At 49.5% G+C, this 16,576-nt stretch overlaps 1 protein-coding gene across 1 annotated transcript; it reads left to right on the top strand.

Moving 5' to 3' along the window:
- Window positions 1–5,577: 5,577 nt before the first annotated feature.
- GFER (growth factor, augmenter of liver regeneration) lies at window positions 5,578–9,451 on the top strand. The gene is made up of 3 exons (XM_005495802.4): window positions 5,578–5,820; window positions 6,272–6,468; window positions 7,151–9,451. Exons 1-3 carry the CDS (start codon window positions 5,593–5,595, stop codon window positions 7,311–7,313), a joined length of 588 nt encoding a protein of 195 aa, XP_005495859.2. The 5' UTR covers window positions 5,578–5,592; the 3' UTR covers window positions 7,314–9,451.
- Window positions 9,452–16,576: the final 7,125 nt, after the last annotated feature.

The raw sequence follows: 16,576 nt of genomic DNA, 5'->3' as shown, positions 1-16,576 counted from the left end.
GTCTGCCTGCCCCACATTGCCCACAGCTGGGAAGAGGAAGGACGGCACCCAGAGGCTGCAGGAAGGCCCCAGAGTCACCAGGGCTGTCCCACTGAGTATCTCCATTCCAAGATCAGCCTCATTCCATGCCAAATAAACACTGATGCTCTCTTTTCTATTCATTTCAGTGTGGATGAGGAGTAACTTCAGTAGAAGCAGAATCTGAGTGCACAGATGCTCGGGGGCAGCCAAAGGCAGCTCCTCTCCAGCTCCTCCTGAGCCATTTTCCAGGTCCAACAAGAAACAGCCTTGTCCCAAATGCTTGGAGAGGAGCAGCTGTGTCCTGAACATCTGTCCCACACACACAGGTTGTGTCTGGGCTGCTGAATGACCTGTGCCCCTCATGGCTGACGATGTGGGGGACTGTGCATCAGGGATTTCTCCTTCTATGGCCAGCACAGGAAAGGCAAAGAGAGGAAAAGTCCTCAAACCCCCCTCAGGACACTGCAGCTGCGAGGAAGAGATACAGAAAGGAGCTGTGGGCACAGCCAAGGGGGGCCTAGAACAAAGCTGGTGGAAAACCTTCATCTTTCCCTTGCTCACCTTCAGGATCAAAACCTGCCCTTTACTGTTCTTGAAGGTCACTTGTGATGACACATGACCTATCAGCACCTTTAATGAAAAGCTCAGATGCTAAAAGCCGATTTTAAAAGTACAAAGAGGTTTTAGACTTTTAATAAATAGAGAAACAGACCTTTATTTAAAAAGAATAATGAAAACCCAGACACTGGAGTTGACAAAAGTCTCCTTCACATCACGAACAAAGGGAGCAGTTGAACTTTCACACAGGCTGGGATGAGAGATTTTGCAGTAACTAATCCAGAAGAAAGTATTTCATTTTATCCTAATTCCAGCAGCTGCTGCAGGCACTAAAGCATTTCTCTGTGGCAGACTCAGTTCAGGAATTCTTTGAGCCCAGGCAGCAGCTCAGCCCTTTCCCACTCCATCACAGGAGCTTCCCAAGGTGCACATCCCTCCTCAGGGCAGGGGGGCACTCATTCCTCACAGGCAGCTTTATTTCAAGATCCAAAATCACAGCATCACATCAAACCCCCTCAAACCTCACTCCTGAGGTGTCATTTTCTTTGCAAAGCCCTTGGGATGGCCCGGCCCAGCCCATGGAGAGCTCTGCCCGTCTCAGGAGCTTTGCTCGCTGCCTGGGGCACGCACAGCGGACGGGCTCGTGTTTACCAAGCACAAGTTGAAATAATTTCCTTGTTGTTTTATAAAAGTGACATGTTTTCCTAAGGTTATGCAAAATACAAAAGCGTGATTCGAGAAGGAATCTTCCAGAAAGGGTGAGAATGTAACTTAAGCTGCTTCAAGAAGAGGAGGTTCCCTGAATTTTCTTTTTTTTTTGAAAAAGCTGTGTTTGATGAGTGCATAGCACGAGGGCAGAGCTTTGTGGACGTGCTGTGACCCAGAAATGAGATGTGAAGGCAGAAGAAAAGCAGAGTGGAGTTTCCAAGGACGTTTGAGGCTCTGCAGTGCTCAGCCTGCCCTACACATTCCAAAATCTGGTGGGAGAAAATCCCAGCAACACCAGTACAGCCAACAGCGAGCACAGCAAGCACGAGTGAACATGAAGAAATACTGTTTTCACTTGGGGAAAATCTGTTCTTACATCATGCTAAATATAGTAAATTGATTTGAGACAGGACCGTTGTGTTCCTTCCAGATTAGTCAGAGATGCTCATCCCACTCTTTCCCTTTCCTCATTCCCCACGGCCACCGAGGAGCAGAGTAGGCAAAGCCTTATCTCTCCTGGCGATTTCACCAGCTAAATGTCCACCTGCATTTCAGAGCAAAGATAGCAACTCGTGTTCCTTGGGCCCTCCAGAAACCAGGGAAAACCAGACCCAGTCTTCACTCAAAAGCCTGGTAGGAGAAGAGCAATGTGGAAGGGATTGCTCTTTCATTTAGGTTTAATTGTTAAAACATAGCAACTGTTACCTGAGGAAAACCACTCCCACTGAAGGAGACTTCCTGTTGAATTCCTTTGACCTCCTTCTGGAAAAAAGGAATTATCCCAAGTCGGGGGCCACTCTCCTATTGCAAAGCCAAGAGGAACAGGAGCTGCTCACTGAAGACTTTTTTTTTCAAGAGCACAAAAGGAACCCCCAGTTTTGTTGTGTTTATCCTCAGAATGGATGAACTGATTCCAGGGAAGCTCGGGGTGGGTCTGGGAAGGAGGAGATAGATTGGAGCATGACACAAACAGAAATAATAAATAATTTGGTTTTCTCCCTGCCCCTGCCATCACCATTACTCATGGATTCTCATTTTAATCAGCGAAAGGATCCACACATAAAAATGGCACCAACTTTAAAAGAACAAACTCAGTGTCAGTAGGTGCCCAGATCTGAGCAAGGCAGTGCCTTGTGCTGTCCTTCAGACTGTTCTGAACACATTTCAGCAGTTCTGGATGGATCTGATCTGACACACCCATTCCCTGGCAGGGGGCTGCAGGCTTCTTCCTGATATCTGAGGGATAAATTCATGCTTTTGGGAAATTTTGCAGGTGATAAAGTTCTTCTACGCAGACAGAGAGGATCAATATGATTCACATACCTAGAAACAAACGTCTTTTTTGTTGTTGTTGCTATTTCCTAGTTGGCTGTAATTTCTCAAGCAAGTCTATGACTAATTCCTGGTGCTGGTTTATCACTGGTCAGACTTTCGGCTCATACTCTTACATGTAAATACAAGACAGCTTCCTGCTGTACTGCAGGAATACAACCCAGGCTGCTCCAAGCCCTGTCCAACCTGGCCTTGGGCACTGCCAGGGATCCAGGGGCAGCCAGAGCTGCTCTGGGCACCTGTGCCAGGGCCTGCCCACCCTCACAGGGAAGGATTCCTCCCCAAAATCGAATTTGTGTGAGGAGTTTGTTTGGTAACAGGTTCTAGCACACCCCAGCTCCTAAAACAGTGCTGGGAGCAGAGGGTTTTGTGGGTTAGGGCTGTCCAGAGGAGAGCAGGAGGGAATGTTCCCTCATCCTTCCTTAGCTCTGCACCACATTCCTTCCTTTGGATGGAAATAATTTGGCTCTGCACTTGGATTCAATTAGAGACAGTTAAGTGAATTTCCTTGCTCTGACTTCATTTGGAGCATTTCTCTATTTTTTAAACTTTGAAATCCAAGCTGATGCTGAAGCTGAAGGCAAGTGGAGAAAATTAGGAGAACCTTTTCCTAAAGAGCCAGCTCTGCTGCTAGAGCTGAGCACGGAATGGGCAAGGGGAGCAACGTGGAGCACAAATCCCTGTAACCAACAGCCTCCTTCAAGGCTTTTCCTTTTCAATAAAAATGCTGATGTTTTTTAACTGAATCCATAAATTAAATCACAATCAAGGAAGCAAAGTCTGCTAACGGTCAAACCAGAGATTGCTGTGACTTGGAAACATCTCTGTACCTGTTTAATTGCTTGAAGGCCAAACAATAAAGCTCTAGAGGAAATTCCCTCAGTATCTCATTCTCTTTTTTCCCGACTTTACAAAAATTAATGAGGTCATGAGCATCAGTTAAAACATTTATTGGTGGGCAAGGAAAACAGACATAAAAATGTTGCTGTCCCTACTTGATCTTTTCTTTGCGTGTGAAATTTATCTTTACAGTTGTCTACAACTTTAAACAAAGCCATTCCAGCAGCTCCTACCAGTTACTCACGTGTCTTCTCCCTCCCTCACAAAAATCAGCAAATAAGTATTCCCAAGAAACTGCAAATAAATAAAAATAAAGGAGCACTGGTAAATAGAGACCCCAAGATGGAGATACAGACCATCAGCTCTGTGCTCCACAGAGCAGGAACAGCTCAGCCATTTCCACATGAAACACAGCAAGTGTTGAAGTATTTTTGAGGGCAAGTCTTTGACGTATTTCTCTAAAATGATGCTTTTTCTAATACACATTTTGCACCCCACTGTGTTAAATAAATTGCATATATATTTTTTTAGTTTTTTTATATATATATATATTTTTTTTTTTTTTTAATTTTGGTCCAGCTCCATCCTGGACATAGATTTGTTCGCACAAAACAAAATAATAATATTTTTCACTTGACCTACAGGTGATGAACAGGAGAAAAGTTGAAGTGGATACAAAATTCATATTGTTCATTGTAGGATACTTGTGGCTCTCAAACCTTTAAGAGCATGACAGAATCAAGCCAAAAAGAAGGATGTGAGCAAGTCTGTGCTGCTCTCCAAGTTTTCACTCTCTGACTTCTATTAGGAATTTTGTAAGGCCACAGCTAATTAACATTTCCCAGGGGTGAAAGAGCAAGCTCCAAAGTCTGATGCCAGGCTGGACAGTTGCCCAGGTTACCCCTCTCATGTGCTCACAAGCCTGTGGCTCTCTGGGAATTAAAGAAAAAATGCTAAATGTCCACTCAAGACCAAGGCCCTGAAACCAGGTTTGGCTCTCCATCATCCTGAGGAGCCCAGCCACTCCCGACAGCACCTGCCCTGGCGTGACACATGGCAACACTCCCAGAAAGAGGAAAATCCTCCCTCAGTATGGATTTACAAGCATGTGACAGGTGTTAAAAATATGGAGAACTTCATATGGGCGTGTTGCTATAAAGGAGCATGAGATGAATGGAGTTATCCACTTGTTTGTCCATAAAATCGCCCTGTTGATTGTATGAGTCTGCTGGAGATAACGCTGAGGTGCCCGTCAGCACCGCTGTCACGAAGGAGAGCTGCTGTGTGCCATGGGATCTGCACACACAATATCTACATCCCAGAATCCCAGAATAGTGCAGTTTGGAAAAGATCACCCAGTGCAGCCCCTGGTCAGGCAGGGTCACCTGGAACAGGTGACACAGGAACGTGTCTGGGTGGGTTTGGGATGTCTCCTGAGGGAGGCTCCACACCCTCCCTGGGCTCTGCCATGTCAGGGCTCTGCTCTTTCCTCTATCATGGAAAGAGGTTCTTCCTCATGTTAAGGTGGAACTTGTGTTTTAGTTCCTGGCCATTGCTCCTCATCCTGTCACTGAACAGAGTCTGGCACCATCCTCTGACACACCTGGGAGGGATTTGTATGGATTGATGGGATCCCTTCTCCAGACTAACCAGCTCCTACAGTCTCTCCTCATCAGAGATACTCCAGACCCGAGAGGAACACATATTTATACATATTTTTGTGCTCATTTGGGAGGGCTATAGGAGGGGAACTGCTTTTTGACACCCACTGAAGAGACATGTCCGAGCCCCCTCACATCCTCGGGGGGATCATGGCTGAGCCCCTCACACTCTCGGGGGGATCATGGCAGAGTCCTTCTCACACCCTCAGGGGGTATCATGGCGGATCCCCCTCACACAGAGGGGAAGCAGAGGGAGACCCCCTTCAGCCTCCCACTGTGTGGGTGAGCACAGCTCCACCACATCCCAAGGGCGATGTGAAGTAAAATCGAGGATGCACAGACGGGAGTATCGTGTTCTCCTCACACACGACACTTAAACACAGAGTTTGCTGCTGGTTTTTGGTAAAAACACACCAGGAATGGCACTCGGGCGCGTGCCGGGTCCCAGCCCCCTCACGCCGCCCGGGCGTGAATGGCGCCGCCCCGGCCCGTCCTGCACCGCGGCGCCATCATGGCGGCGCCCAGCGAGGGCCGTGCGGGTCGGGGCTACGAGCCCTTCTCGGGCACCGACAGCGGCTCCTTCTCCTTCGCCGTCCCGCAGGGTGAGACGGAAGAGATACCCAAGAAGCCATGCCGAGCCTGCATGGATTTCAAGAGCTGGTTCAGCCACCAGAGGAAGCAGATGGGTCCGGGCACCGCGGTGAGGCGCGGCGGGAGCTCTCCCTGGGGCCCTTGGCGACCCTCAGTCCCTGCAGCGCTCCCTCCGTCCTCCATCCTGCTCCCGCAAGTGGGACGAGGCTGGGTGTTCCCTTCAGGGTGTGAAGGAGCCGGGGACAGGGCTCCCTTCAGTGGGAATGGGAAGGGAGTCCCCATCTTCTCCCTGGGGGTGAGGGGCGCTGCCATTGCCCCCGTTGAGGGTGTGAGGGGCGCTCTGCCATGTCCCCTGAGGGTGTGAAAGGGTCCTTGCCTTGACCTACAGAGGGTGTGAGGGGAGCTCTGCCATGTCCCCTCAGAAGGTGTGAGGGGACTCTGCCATGACCTCAGAAGGGATGTGAAGGACCTGTTACCCCACCTCACCTTCCCACCCAGCACAAAAGGGCTGTTTCCCCACCCGCCCCGGTGTCCCCTCACACTCCTCTGTCCCTCTGCAGGAGGCGAAAGAGCCCCCTCGGGACTGTCCCCTGGACATCGAGCAGCTGGGCCGCAGCACCTGGGCCTTCCTGCACACCATGGCTGCCTACTACCCTGACCGGCCCACCGGGACACAGCAGAAGGAGATGAGGGACTTCATCAACCTCTTCTCCAAGTTCTACCCCTGCAAGCACTGCGCAGAGGACCTGAGGGAGAGGTGAGTGGGAAAACCCTCAGAGGGTTTTTTCAGGATCTGGGGAAAGGTGAGTTTTCTCAGTGGGTTTTTTGAGGCTCTGAAGGACAGGTGAGTGGCCTCAGCAGGTTTTCTGAGGATCTGAGGGAAAGGTGAGTTTCCTCAATGGGTTTTTCTGAGATCTGAGGGAAAGGTAAGTAGCCTCAGCAGTTTTTTTGTTGGAGGGGCTTGCCAGAAGTGCTGGGCTGCAGCAGCTAGTTTGCATATCAGCAGCTCTTCCTGCATTTGGAGTTTGTAGCTACCTGAACTGGTTTCTTCCATTATTGCATCAATCACAGATAAACTTACTCAAAAAACAAACACCTGTTCTCAGGCTGTTGGGTTCTGTGCTGCCTCCAAGGCTTCCCTGAGGCGATTTTGGAGTTTTCTGGTTCAAAATGGGATTGTGAACAGTTATAGAATTAGACTGGAATAATTTTCAGGAGGCAAGTGTTCTTCTGCCCTCTAAAATGCCCTGTATTGGCAATCTGAGTAGTGGAGGCAAGGACTGAAATGGGCTGAGGTGTTTGATTTGGTTTGGGATGAGATGATCTTTAAAGTCCATTCCAACCCAAGCCATTCTGGGATTCTGTGGTAAGGTTTTCTGCTACTCTCAGCTTCTTTCTCAGAAGTTTCCACTGATTTGTTTGCCATTCCCTGTTTGCAGATTACGGACGAACCAACCCGACACGAGCACCAGGAGAAACTTCTCCCGGTGGCTGTGTCTGCTCCACAACGAGGTGAACAGGAAGCTGGGCAAGTCGGAATTCGACTGCTCCCGTGTGGATGAGCGCTGGAGGGATGGCTGGAAGGATGGCAGCTGTGATTAACCCGCAGGGACTGCTCTGGGAATCCAGCAGAGCAGTGCAGTCCCTGCGGGGTTGCTGCAGGGACAGAGGGAGTCAATAACTCTGTTTGTGTGGGACTGATTCAGAGCTGATCCAATGCCAAAAGGAGAATTGAAAATCCTAGCCCAATGATATTTTGATAAGTAATGGTACCTGAGGGGTTGAGGCTGCCAGAAACCTCTGAGATTGGGTCAATCTGACAAACTCATTTCATGATGACATTTCCTGATTTTGGGGGCATTTGCTTATTTCTGTGGCTAGAGTTAATTTTCCCTGAATGCAGTGATCTTCTCCAAGGCATTGCCTGATGTTTTAGAAAATACATCTGATTAATTGTCACTTTCATTTCTGTTGTTCTAATAGAGAAAACTCATGCTGGGTTTTGTGCCAAGTCTGTACCCCTGGATTTCTCTTTCTAGCATCTCCAACATTTGTTGTTACTCTTTTGTCCAGTTCCTTTGGTAAAAGTCCTGAGGGCAGGTACATTTAATTTAAACACTAAAACATGGAGCCCAGATTTCTCAATTTGGTTTTGTATTTCAACTTAACATGTCAGAGGACACAACAGAGTCAAAATCATTTCAAGTTCTTCACGTAGGTGATGATCTCATCCCTTCCTGCACTCCTGCCTGGGAGAGGTTTGCACAAACCCTGACAGCAACAGGTTTTTTTCCTTCCCTGCTTCCTGCTGAGGTTTTCTTGTCTGTTTTATTGAGCTTCCTTATCTCATGCCCTACAGCACACCTGTGAATTTAGCCTTGGAGTTTTTGGCAGGTTTTGACTGGAAAGATTCATGGTGCTGCTGAAACTAGAGCAGACTCACCTCTTATCTGAACCTTTGGTCCTCACACCACTGTGTGGGCTCCTGAGTGATTAGAGAACCAGGAACACCTTTGGATACACATTTTAGTATTTTGTGGCACAGTGAAGGCCTTTCAAGTCAGATCTGTTAAATTAATGTGAGACTTTTATGGACTCATGATTTCTGAACTTTCCGTGTCGTAACATTTCTAAACACAAACCCAAACGACCTGATAACGAGACACTGCATGAAGAGTGTGATTGAAGGTGTCACTCAGGCTGTTAAAAGTGCTCAGAAAATTTCCCTGCCAGCATGTTGAGGTTCTTAGAACAAATAAACCCCAGCTCTTGGGTTTTGTGTTTGGTAATAAACTCAGCCCCCACAAAAAAAGCTCATTGGGATCCACTAGAGGGGAAAGGACCAACAAAAGGGCAGCCCTCCATTTTTGCAGGTAGGACCCATCTGACTCAGTTCTGTCAGGACACTTTTAGCAGAGGGAGGTGTGGGCAGGCATCTCCCTGTGGGTTTGGTTGTGCTGAAGCAGGAATTCTGCGTTCCTCCTTTCCAATCTGCCCTCCACTGTTGTGTGTGACGGTGTCCTCGCCCACGGAGCAGATGATGAGATTTCTCCCTCGTTTGTTTCAGTGCAAACGAGCAGGTTGGTGAAACACCTGCCCATCCTTTGCCACCTCCATCTGCCAGGGGCCCGGGCTGGGGAGGTGTATTGCCCTGGGCCAGCAGGGACACGGAGCCCCCCAGCACTCCTGTCCACTCCCTGAGTGCTGAGGGGAAGGTGAGGGTGTACCCAACACATTCTGGTCACTTTGTGTCCTTCAGGGAGGTGGTGCTGCAGTGCAGGAGGGAAAACCTCTCCTGTCCTGGCAGAGCTTGGGAACAGCCTTCAAGCTGACTCTGTGTCTTTAGCAAATCCTGCCCAAAAATGAGGCCACCAGCTGTAGCCAGGATGCTTTTAGGGCAGTTTCTATCTTTACCAAGTGGCCATTTGATAAAATCTCTGCTTGCACTTTGTTCTCTCATTGTTTTGGCTTGGCAGAAGAGCTCTGATGTAGTTGTTTCTCAGGCATATCCTCACCTCTGTGGACTTGACCATGTGAGGATTGGGGGAATTTGTTCTGCTGCTTGTTTGTACCACAAGTTTTAGTCTTGGGTAAGGAATTTCCTTTGGAGGTCCTCATACTTGTGTACAGAAAATTGTGACTTCTTTACTAATTGCTCTTGATTAAATCTAGTTTTAAAACATCTCTGTGTTCAAATTGTATTTCCTGTTGATGTAAAAATAATAAAGCAACTGAGTTCACTTCTGGTTCACTCCTGCTGCATGGGATCTTAGGAAAAGGGGTCATGCTGTGCTGGTGGGTCTAACCTCTGTATGCCAAGGTACTACTCTTATATATACAAAGCAAGATATAGATATAAATATAATTATATATCTATATATTACAGTTTGGTGGCTCAAGTAAATTGTGTGATTCTCTGTGGATTGATCAGACAAGGTGGGGCTGCTCCTGGTCCCTTCCTCTTGTGCTGTTGAATTGATGCTGTTGGCCCTACAAAAATGCAGGAATTTGACAGGAATTTAACAGCAAATTCAGAATTTGCTTTTATATGGGGAACAGTGGGAATTTTATGGGATGCCAGTGATTTTTTTTGGCTTGCTGACAGCGTGAGGAGCAGCATTAGAGTTGGGAGTAGCTCAGCTCTTGCTGGTTTGGAGCAGGGTGGCATCCCTGAGGGGCAGGGTTGGCAATCCCATTGCCTGGAATGGGGAAGCTGCTTCTCCACGTGAGGAGCCCTTGTGAGGAAGAGCAGAGCCAGGAGCAGGTGCTGCCTGAGGAGCTCTCCACCTTTCTCAAGAGCTGCTGCTGTGTGACAGGAGCCTGACCAACCCTGCAGCTTCCCAAACTCCTGTTTCCATGGCCTGGTTTGCATTCAAACCACACTTCAATTTTTTCCTTTTTTTTAAAATTCCCTCCCCAAAAGCAAAGAGCAGGGAGCCCCGGGGGAATCATCTGTTCCATGGATGGCAGGCAGGCTTGCAGATGCTGGCAGGAGCAGCGCTGTGCCTTTGACATTTTTCCAGGGATTAGCTGTTCCTTTGCAGCGCGTTGGGCGTCCGCAGGCTCCTGTTTACAGAAGGATTCCCAAGAGTTGCTTTGTTTTCTCGTGTCTTCTGCTTCAGTCTGTTCCAATCAGTGTGGGAGATCCTTCCTGTTGGAGTTCTACAGGCTTGGAGAGGGAAGGCTTTGGATTTTTTAGGATTTTCTTTCCTTTCCTTCTAAGCCCTGATTTTGTTGGTGTTTTATTCCATTCCTGGAATGGCTGCTCAGGGTTTTTGTCTGAAGGATGGAGAGGAGCTGTCCAGTATTATTTGAAGTCAGGATTAAGCACAGCCAACAAGGTGATGTAAAGTCAACTCTTCATTTTGCAGGGTAATGGGAAAAGTAATAAAACATGGAAAGAAAACCACAAATAATGGCACGGAGACAAATCAGTTAAATTGTAATCGAAGGGGATGAGGGTCAGCCTTGGGGCCAGCTGGGGCACTGCTCTGGGTCAGTCCCACAGGGAAGTGTTGATGAGCACCAGACCCTGGTTCCAGGCTGGCCAGCCCTCAGTTCAGCTGTTAATCCCAGTGCAGGGAGCTGAGGGGTGATGCTAGTTGGCATCTTCTGCAAAAACTGTGAACCAAGGCTGTTTGCTGAGGATAAATGGGGTTTGTACCCTCCTCTGTGCTGATGCGTGTAAAATAACCCCCCAACCCAGATGGAGCTGATTTTTCTGTCGTTTCTGAATATTTGTAACTGCTGTTAAGATTCCCACAAGTAGAATCACAGAATATCCTCAGCCAGAAGGGACCCACAGGGACCATCCACACCAGCCTTTGCCGGGCTGTGTTCCCCTTGGCATGTGACAGTCCTGCTGAGGGGTGGCTGATCCAGGCCCGGAACTTCTGCTGGCATTTCTCTGGGCTCAGCACCTGGCACGGGCTGGCACCCCAAAGGGGTCCCTGGCACTGGCACCTGCCCAGTTCTGCCCTTGTTTCCTATGGAAAGGTGCCCTCCCCTCCCACGTGCTGTGCTAGTGCAGGCTGATGCTTTTCCTCCCGAGCACTCCAAATCCAAAAGCCCCGTCCTGGTCTCAGTTTTCCCTCCTGGTCCCAGTTTTCCCTCCCATCCAGCACATCTCGTAATTCTCCTTGGCTTCTGTTCCTGGCTGCAGTGTGCTTCCTACAGGGAGGTACTGGGAAAATTCCCTCCACATCTGACCAAGCCAACAGTAGAGGGCAACAGAGGATGTATTGCCATGCATTTCCTTGTATTGCCAGGTATTTCCATGTATTTACATTAATTACCAGGTATTTCCTTCCACTTCCTTGACTTTCCTTGACTTTTCCACCTCTTACCCATCTCTGGAACAAGACTGCTCTGGATACCAAGTGTTTTACCTCATCCTGGTCCCTTTCCTGTGACTTTGGGAGGAGATTTTGGTGTCTTCAATTACTTTTTGAACGAGTGTGCAAGCCTCTTGTATATTTACCAAAACGAGGGATGTGTTATTCCTCTGCCTGCAGCTAAAATCTGCATTTGGAAGCAGAATAAAGCAGTTTCCAGTTAATTTAATGTCTGTCCCACCAGGCATTTAATGCAGCCCCTAAAACCTTCCATGTTTCCCAGAACACCAAGCTTTAGTTCTAAGCTCAAGTCCCACTGCTGGATGGAGATGTGCCCAGTGAATTCTGAGTATGGTCAGGCAAAGCTGGGCTTTCCCTGCTTTTTCCATCCAGATGTGCATAAAAAAGTAAAAAAGAAAGTGGATGCTGTGACTGTGCCTCATGTTCTGCTGCTCAGATGGTGTGAAAGATATACAAGGAATAAAAGACAATGCCTTTGTGGCCAGAGCACGTGGCTGGAGGCTCTAGAGATCAAAATTCAGTTCTTTTTTAGTCATAAGCTTCTTGCTAGGCACCAGGTAAGTCACTTCATCTTCTGCAGCTCCACTTTCACTTCTGCTTATGGGGGTAAAAATAGCTGTTAGGGCAGCCTTTGCCTGTATTTCCTGTTTAGATGAAAATCTCTTTCAGAGAGGGTGTTTTAATGGGCTTGTGCTGCACAAGCCTGGGCCTGAGAGCGTTCACACTTATAAAATCCCTCATCTCCATCCATCTCACAAACCTCTTTTCCATCAGGTTGCATCCTGCTCGTGAATCTGAGGACCTGTTGGGGTTGTGTTCAGGTAAACAAAGCTTTTCTTATTTTCAGTGTATTTTGGTAGCAAAGCTCGATGTAGCTGTGGATGCTCTTCATGTCCAGTATGGCCTGAGCTGCCCCACGTCCCTGTGTACCTGTCAGCTCTGCTCACCTGTGCACAGCTGCAGGTGACAGGCACCAATGTCAGCTGTTGGCTGGCACGTCCCAGCACGGTGTGACTGACAGTGTGCTCCTAGGGAGGCCAGTTTAGGACAGCAAAGACCTTGTTCCCCTTTTTCAAGCTCCCCCCAAGGTGAGCAGCAGTGGCTGTATCAGATTACATTCTGGTTTGCCAAAAGCCCTGAAATTTTCATGCTGGGGTGTCCGGTTATCTCGGCTGTTTGAGGGGCTTGGGAGGCCCGGAGGTGGCCCGGAGGTGGCCTTGACGCAGCCTGCGTATCAAAGGACAAGAAGAGGCTTCAGTTCTTCTTTCTGGTTTTATGTTTATTAATTGTTTATCTAAAAAATGTTCTTTCAGCTTAACAAAGATCCGCTCAGTAGTCAGCTATGGGCACACTGTGCCGTCCCACGGACTGCCACGTATCTTTATACCCCTAGTTACGTATACAATATTTATCATTTTTCTCCAATACCATCTATTCTTATAACTCGGTGTACTCTTAGTAATAACCAATAGAAAGGTGCCACCATCACCAAAGAAGATGGAGGAGAGGAGGAAGAAGAAGGAGGGCAGGACACACCCCAATTCCTCCATCTTGCTCCTCTAAACCCCCCTGTACATAAATCCTAAACCCTGTTTCTTACCCTCTAATTAGCTAATCTTTCCACCCTTCACCCCGGTGAGGCCCTCTTGTCTTCATAAAGGTGTCGTCTCCCGTGTAGGGTCAAAGTCCTGCCACCAGGCACTTCTGGCAACATTCCAGGACTCCCGGGCCCCCCAAGGGTGGTCCCGGGGGCCCTGCATCCCAGGATTCAAATCCTGGGATCCCACACCGGGGGAGCAGAGGCTGAGTTCCCTCCCGAGCTGTCGAGGCCACGGCTTCACCCCTGAGAGGAGTTTTGAAACCCTTTGGGGTTGGGTTCAGTTTGGGTTTTGCGCAAGCACTGAGACACCAATCCCCTGTTCAAAGCCGGTGCTGCCTCAGCTCACTGAGCTCTGTTATCCCAACCTTCCCTCAGTGATTTCAGTCTGCAAAGTTTTCCACAGGTTTTTCTGGCACACTTATCCTGGGTTTATCCACGTACAGTAAGTGCTGAATCCCACCTGAGAAACGTTTCACAAGCAGATGAGTAACCAGCTAATGGATAATCTTCCAGATATTTTTAGTGTGGAAAGCATGAAGAGCTTTCTATGACAGTGGGCTAAGGTACTGCTCATCAAGAAGCCCATTCTCCCTGCCCCTGGGCCCTATGGGCTTCTAAGCTCTCCTCAATATTCCCATCAACTCATTTTCATTTTCTCATTTGATGGCCGAAAGCAGCATCAGCCAAGCTCTAATGAAGGGAGGCAAGCAAAGCATTTCAGAGCAACAACTAAGCATCTCTCAAAGTGCTGCTGCGAGCCTGCTGCCCGGGCAATGTGAAGGACAAGCTGTTTTCCCACCCACGCCCGTGCCAGGGCCGGCTCAGACCATGGGGAGCTGCTGGAATCTGTGTCCAGAGCCTGCCCAGCTGCCTTGTGCAGGCTCTGCAGCCAGGCTGCGTCCTGCACGCTGGAATTGCTCACTCCAAACACACTCTGGGGCAGCTGCTCCCAGAACAAGGCGGTTTCACCTTGCTTTTCCCACCTGGAGCACTCTGTCCAGCTCTGGAACCCCACACACGAGGAAAACATGGATCTGTTTGGGTCACTGCTCCCAGGGCTGGAGACCCTCTGCTCTGGAGCCAGGCTGGGAGGGCTGGGGGTGTCCAGCCTGGAGAAGAGAAGGCTCCAAGGTCTCATTGGAGCCCCTCCCAGGGTACCCTACAGGGTATTGGGCTCATTGGAACAGGTTTTGAAGAAGGAGAAAGCCCCACATCTTGTCTCCTCCAGGTTGTCATGTCCACATCATTAGCCCTGAGAAAACCTGATGTGTTTTTTTGTGATAGAGACAAAGATAAGAAGTTGGCTTGACCAGAAGAAGCAGAAAGCAAATAGAGGTTTTCCGCTACCTTTAATTAAATTCATGTAAAATAAAGACTTGGGCAGCTCTTGGGCAGTTGTCTGTGTGCTGCTCTGTTTGCTTCCTGTCCTTGTTCCCTGTCCCTGAAATCCAGTGGGAATGGTAAATAGAGACAAAACTTGTTCAAATCAAACTAACGCTCTGCGAAGGGCCATTTCCAAACACTGCTGTTCTCCCTTTGATGGGGAAAATGTGGAAGTTGCAATATCCTTCCCCATTATTGGCTGCCTCTGTGTATCTCTGTGTATCTGTTGATCTGCAGCAATAGGAAGCGAGGCAGAAAGACAGTTTGTATGTGGGCTGGAGATAGCTCCTGTGCTCTATCTGAGCTGGAGCAGGGGGAAAAACTGGCACCCCACGATGTGGGCAAGGGTTGTTTAAACCCTGCAAACGTGTTTGGGGGGATGAACCCCAAAGAAAGCACAAGTTTAGGAGCAGAGATTTCAGTGCCTGGAAGGGTATAAAGCCTATACCAGTCTGGAAAAGGTCATGATTTGTTCCAGGGTAACATTTCAAAGATCCAGGCAGTGTCCTTCTCCCTTGGGCTTTGCATTGTCCAAAAATTCCAGCTGGGACAGATAAGCTGAGCAAGACAGGTTAGAAAGAGAGAGAAAGAAGTGGTTTCCCCAACATCATCAGAAAATCAGGAGCAGAAATCAGAGGTCGAGCTGATTCCCTGTGCAGCATCCCTGGAACAGCTGCCTCCCTGGCATGGCCACCCTGGAGGAGCAGGGCAGCCCGTGCCATCCCAGGAACTCTGGGCTGGTGGGCTTGGGATGGTTTGTGCCCAAAGCATGAAAAGGATTTCTGAGGATGCTGAAACAGCTGCCTCTAAACTGCTGAGGCTGAATGAAAACCCCACCTCGGGTAATCCCTTCAAGTTAATTTGGTCTTTGTTCCTGCCCTGCAATTCAGGGATGAGCTGGCAGTGATGCTCTTGGCACTGGGCTCCCATCCCTGGCCAGCTCCACGAGCCATCCTGCCAGCAGAAAGCAGGAGGGACCAACCTGTCATTTTCTTCATGGCCATTTTGGTTCTGCCTAGAAAAATGTGCCGGTTCCTGAGCTGGTGACATTGAGGAATGAAGGCCTGAATTCTGCTTTTCCTGCTGCGCGTCAGAAATAGACCTGGAGAGATGATGACTCACCTGTAATTGAGAAAAACTGCGTGGCACCATTATGAGCTTCAACAGTTAAACCCTGATCCCACCCTGCCAGAGAGAGCACACTGACAAAGCAGCAAAAGGCCAAGAGGGGCTGGGGACAGGATCCAGCACTCGGGAATCCTTGGCTCTGTGGCTGCATGGTGTGTGAGGGGTGTGACACACCTGCCCCACAGGTACCGCGTGTGCTGTGGCACTGGCAGGGTCCCTGCCGGGGGAATGGGGCTGCAGAGGGGCAGGGCAGCTGTGTGGGGGCAGGAGAAGCCCCCAGAGCCCCCAGCCCCAGAGGCCGGTGCCAGCAGGGCGGGTGGCTCCTCCTGGCTGCGCCTTTCCCGTCCGGAGCGGGGATGATGTCAGGGTTGTCATGGCATCGGTATCTATGGAACCGGGATCAGCATCGCTCAAAACCAGCTCGGGACACGGGCCTGGAGCCGCGGGGGGAACTCCCAACATCCGCACTCATCGAGGGTTTCCCTCTGAGCTGCTTCCTTTTCCTCCTTGCTGCTGCCCATGGGAGGGAGCAGGGATGGGGCTTGGCCTCCTCCTCCGGTCCCAGGGCAGCTCTGGGCGGCTCCTTCCGTGCATGAGGGAAGCGAGAGCTCAGCCCCGTCCATTTTCACTTCCCTTTTCTTGCAGCAGCTCTGGATGTGCAACAGCAAAGAGCAAAACCAGCCAAACCTCACCCTCTGCTCTCATCCCCTGGCCCCTGTGAGTGCCAGGTCTGAGAGCCCTCCCGGCTGCAGGGGGGACCCTCTGGGGGTCCCCACAGGTGACAGCCACCCTTTCTGGGGGTCTGGACACAGAAGGGGTTTATTTTAGGGTCAGTGCCCACAGCAGAGGTGAGCTGAGCAGCATGGTGACCTCCCTGTGCTCTGGACCATGGCATTGCC

This window comes from Zonotrichia albicollis, chromosome 16 (genome assembly GCF_047830755.1).
Source record: "Zonotrichia albicollis isolate bZonAlb1 chromosome 16, bZonAlb1.hap1, whole genome shotgun sequence".
NCBI lineage: Eukaryota > Metazoa > Chordata > Aves > Passeriformes > Passerellidae > Zonotrichia > Zonotrichia albicollis.
This window is presented reverse-complemented; position numbering and strand designations above follow the sequence as displayed.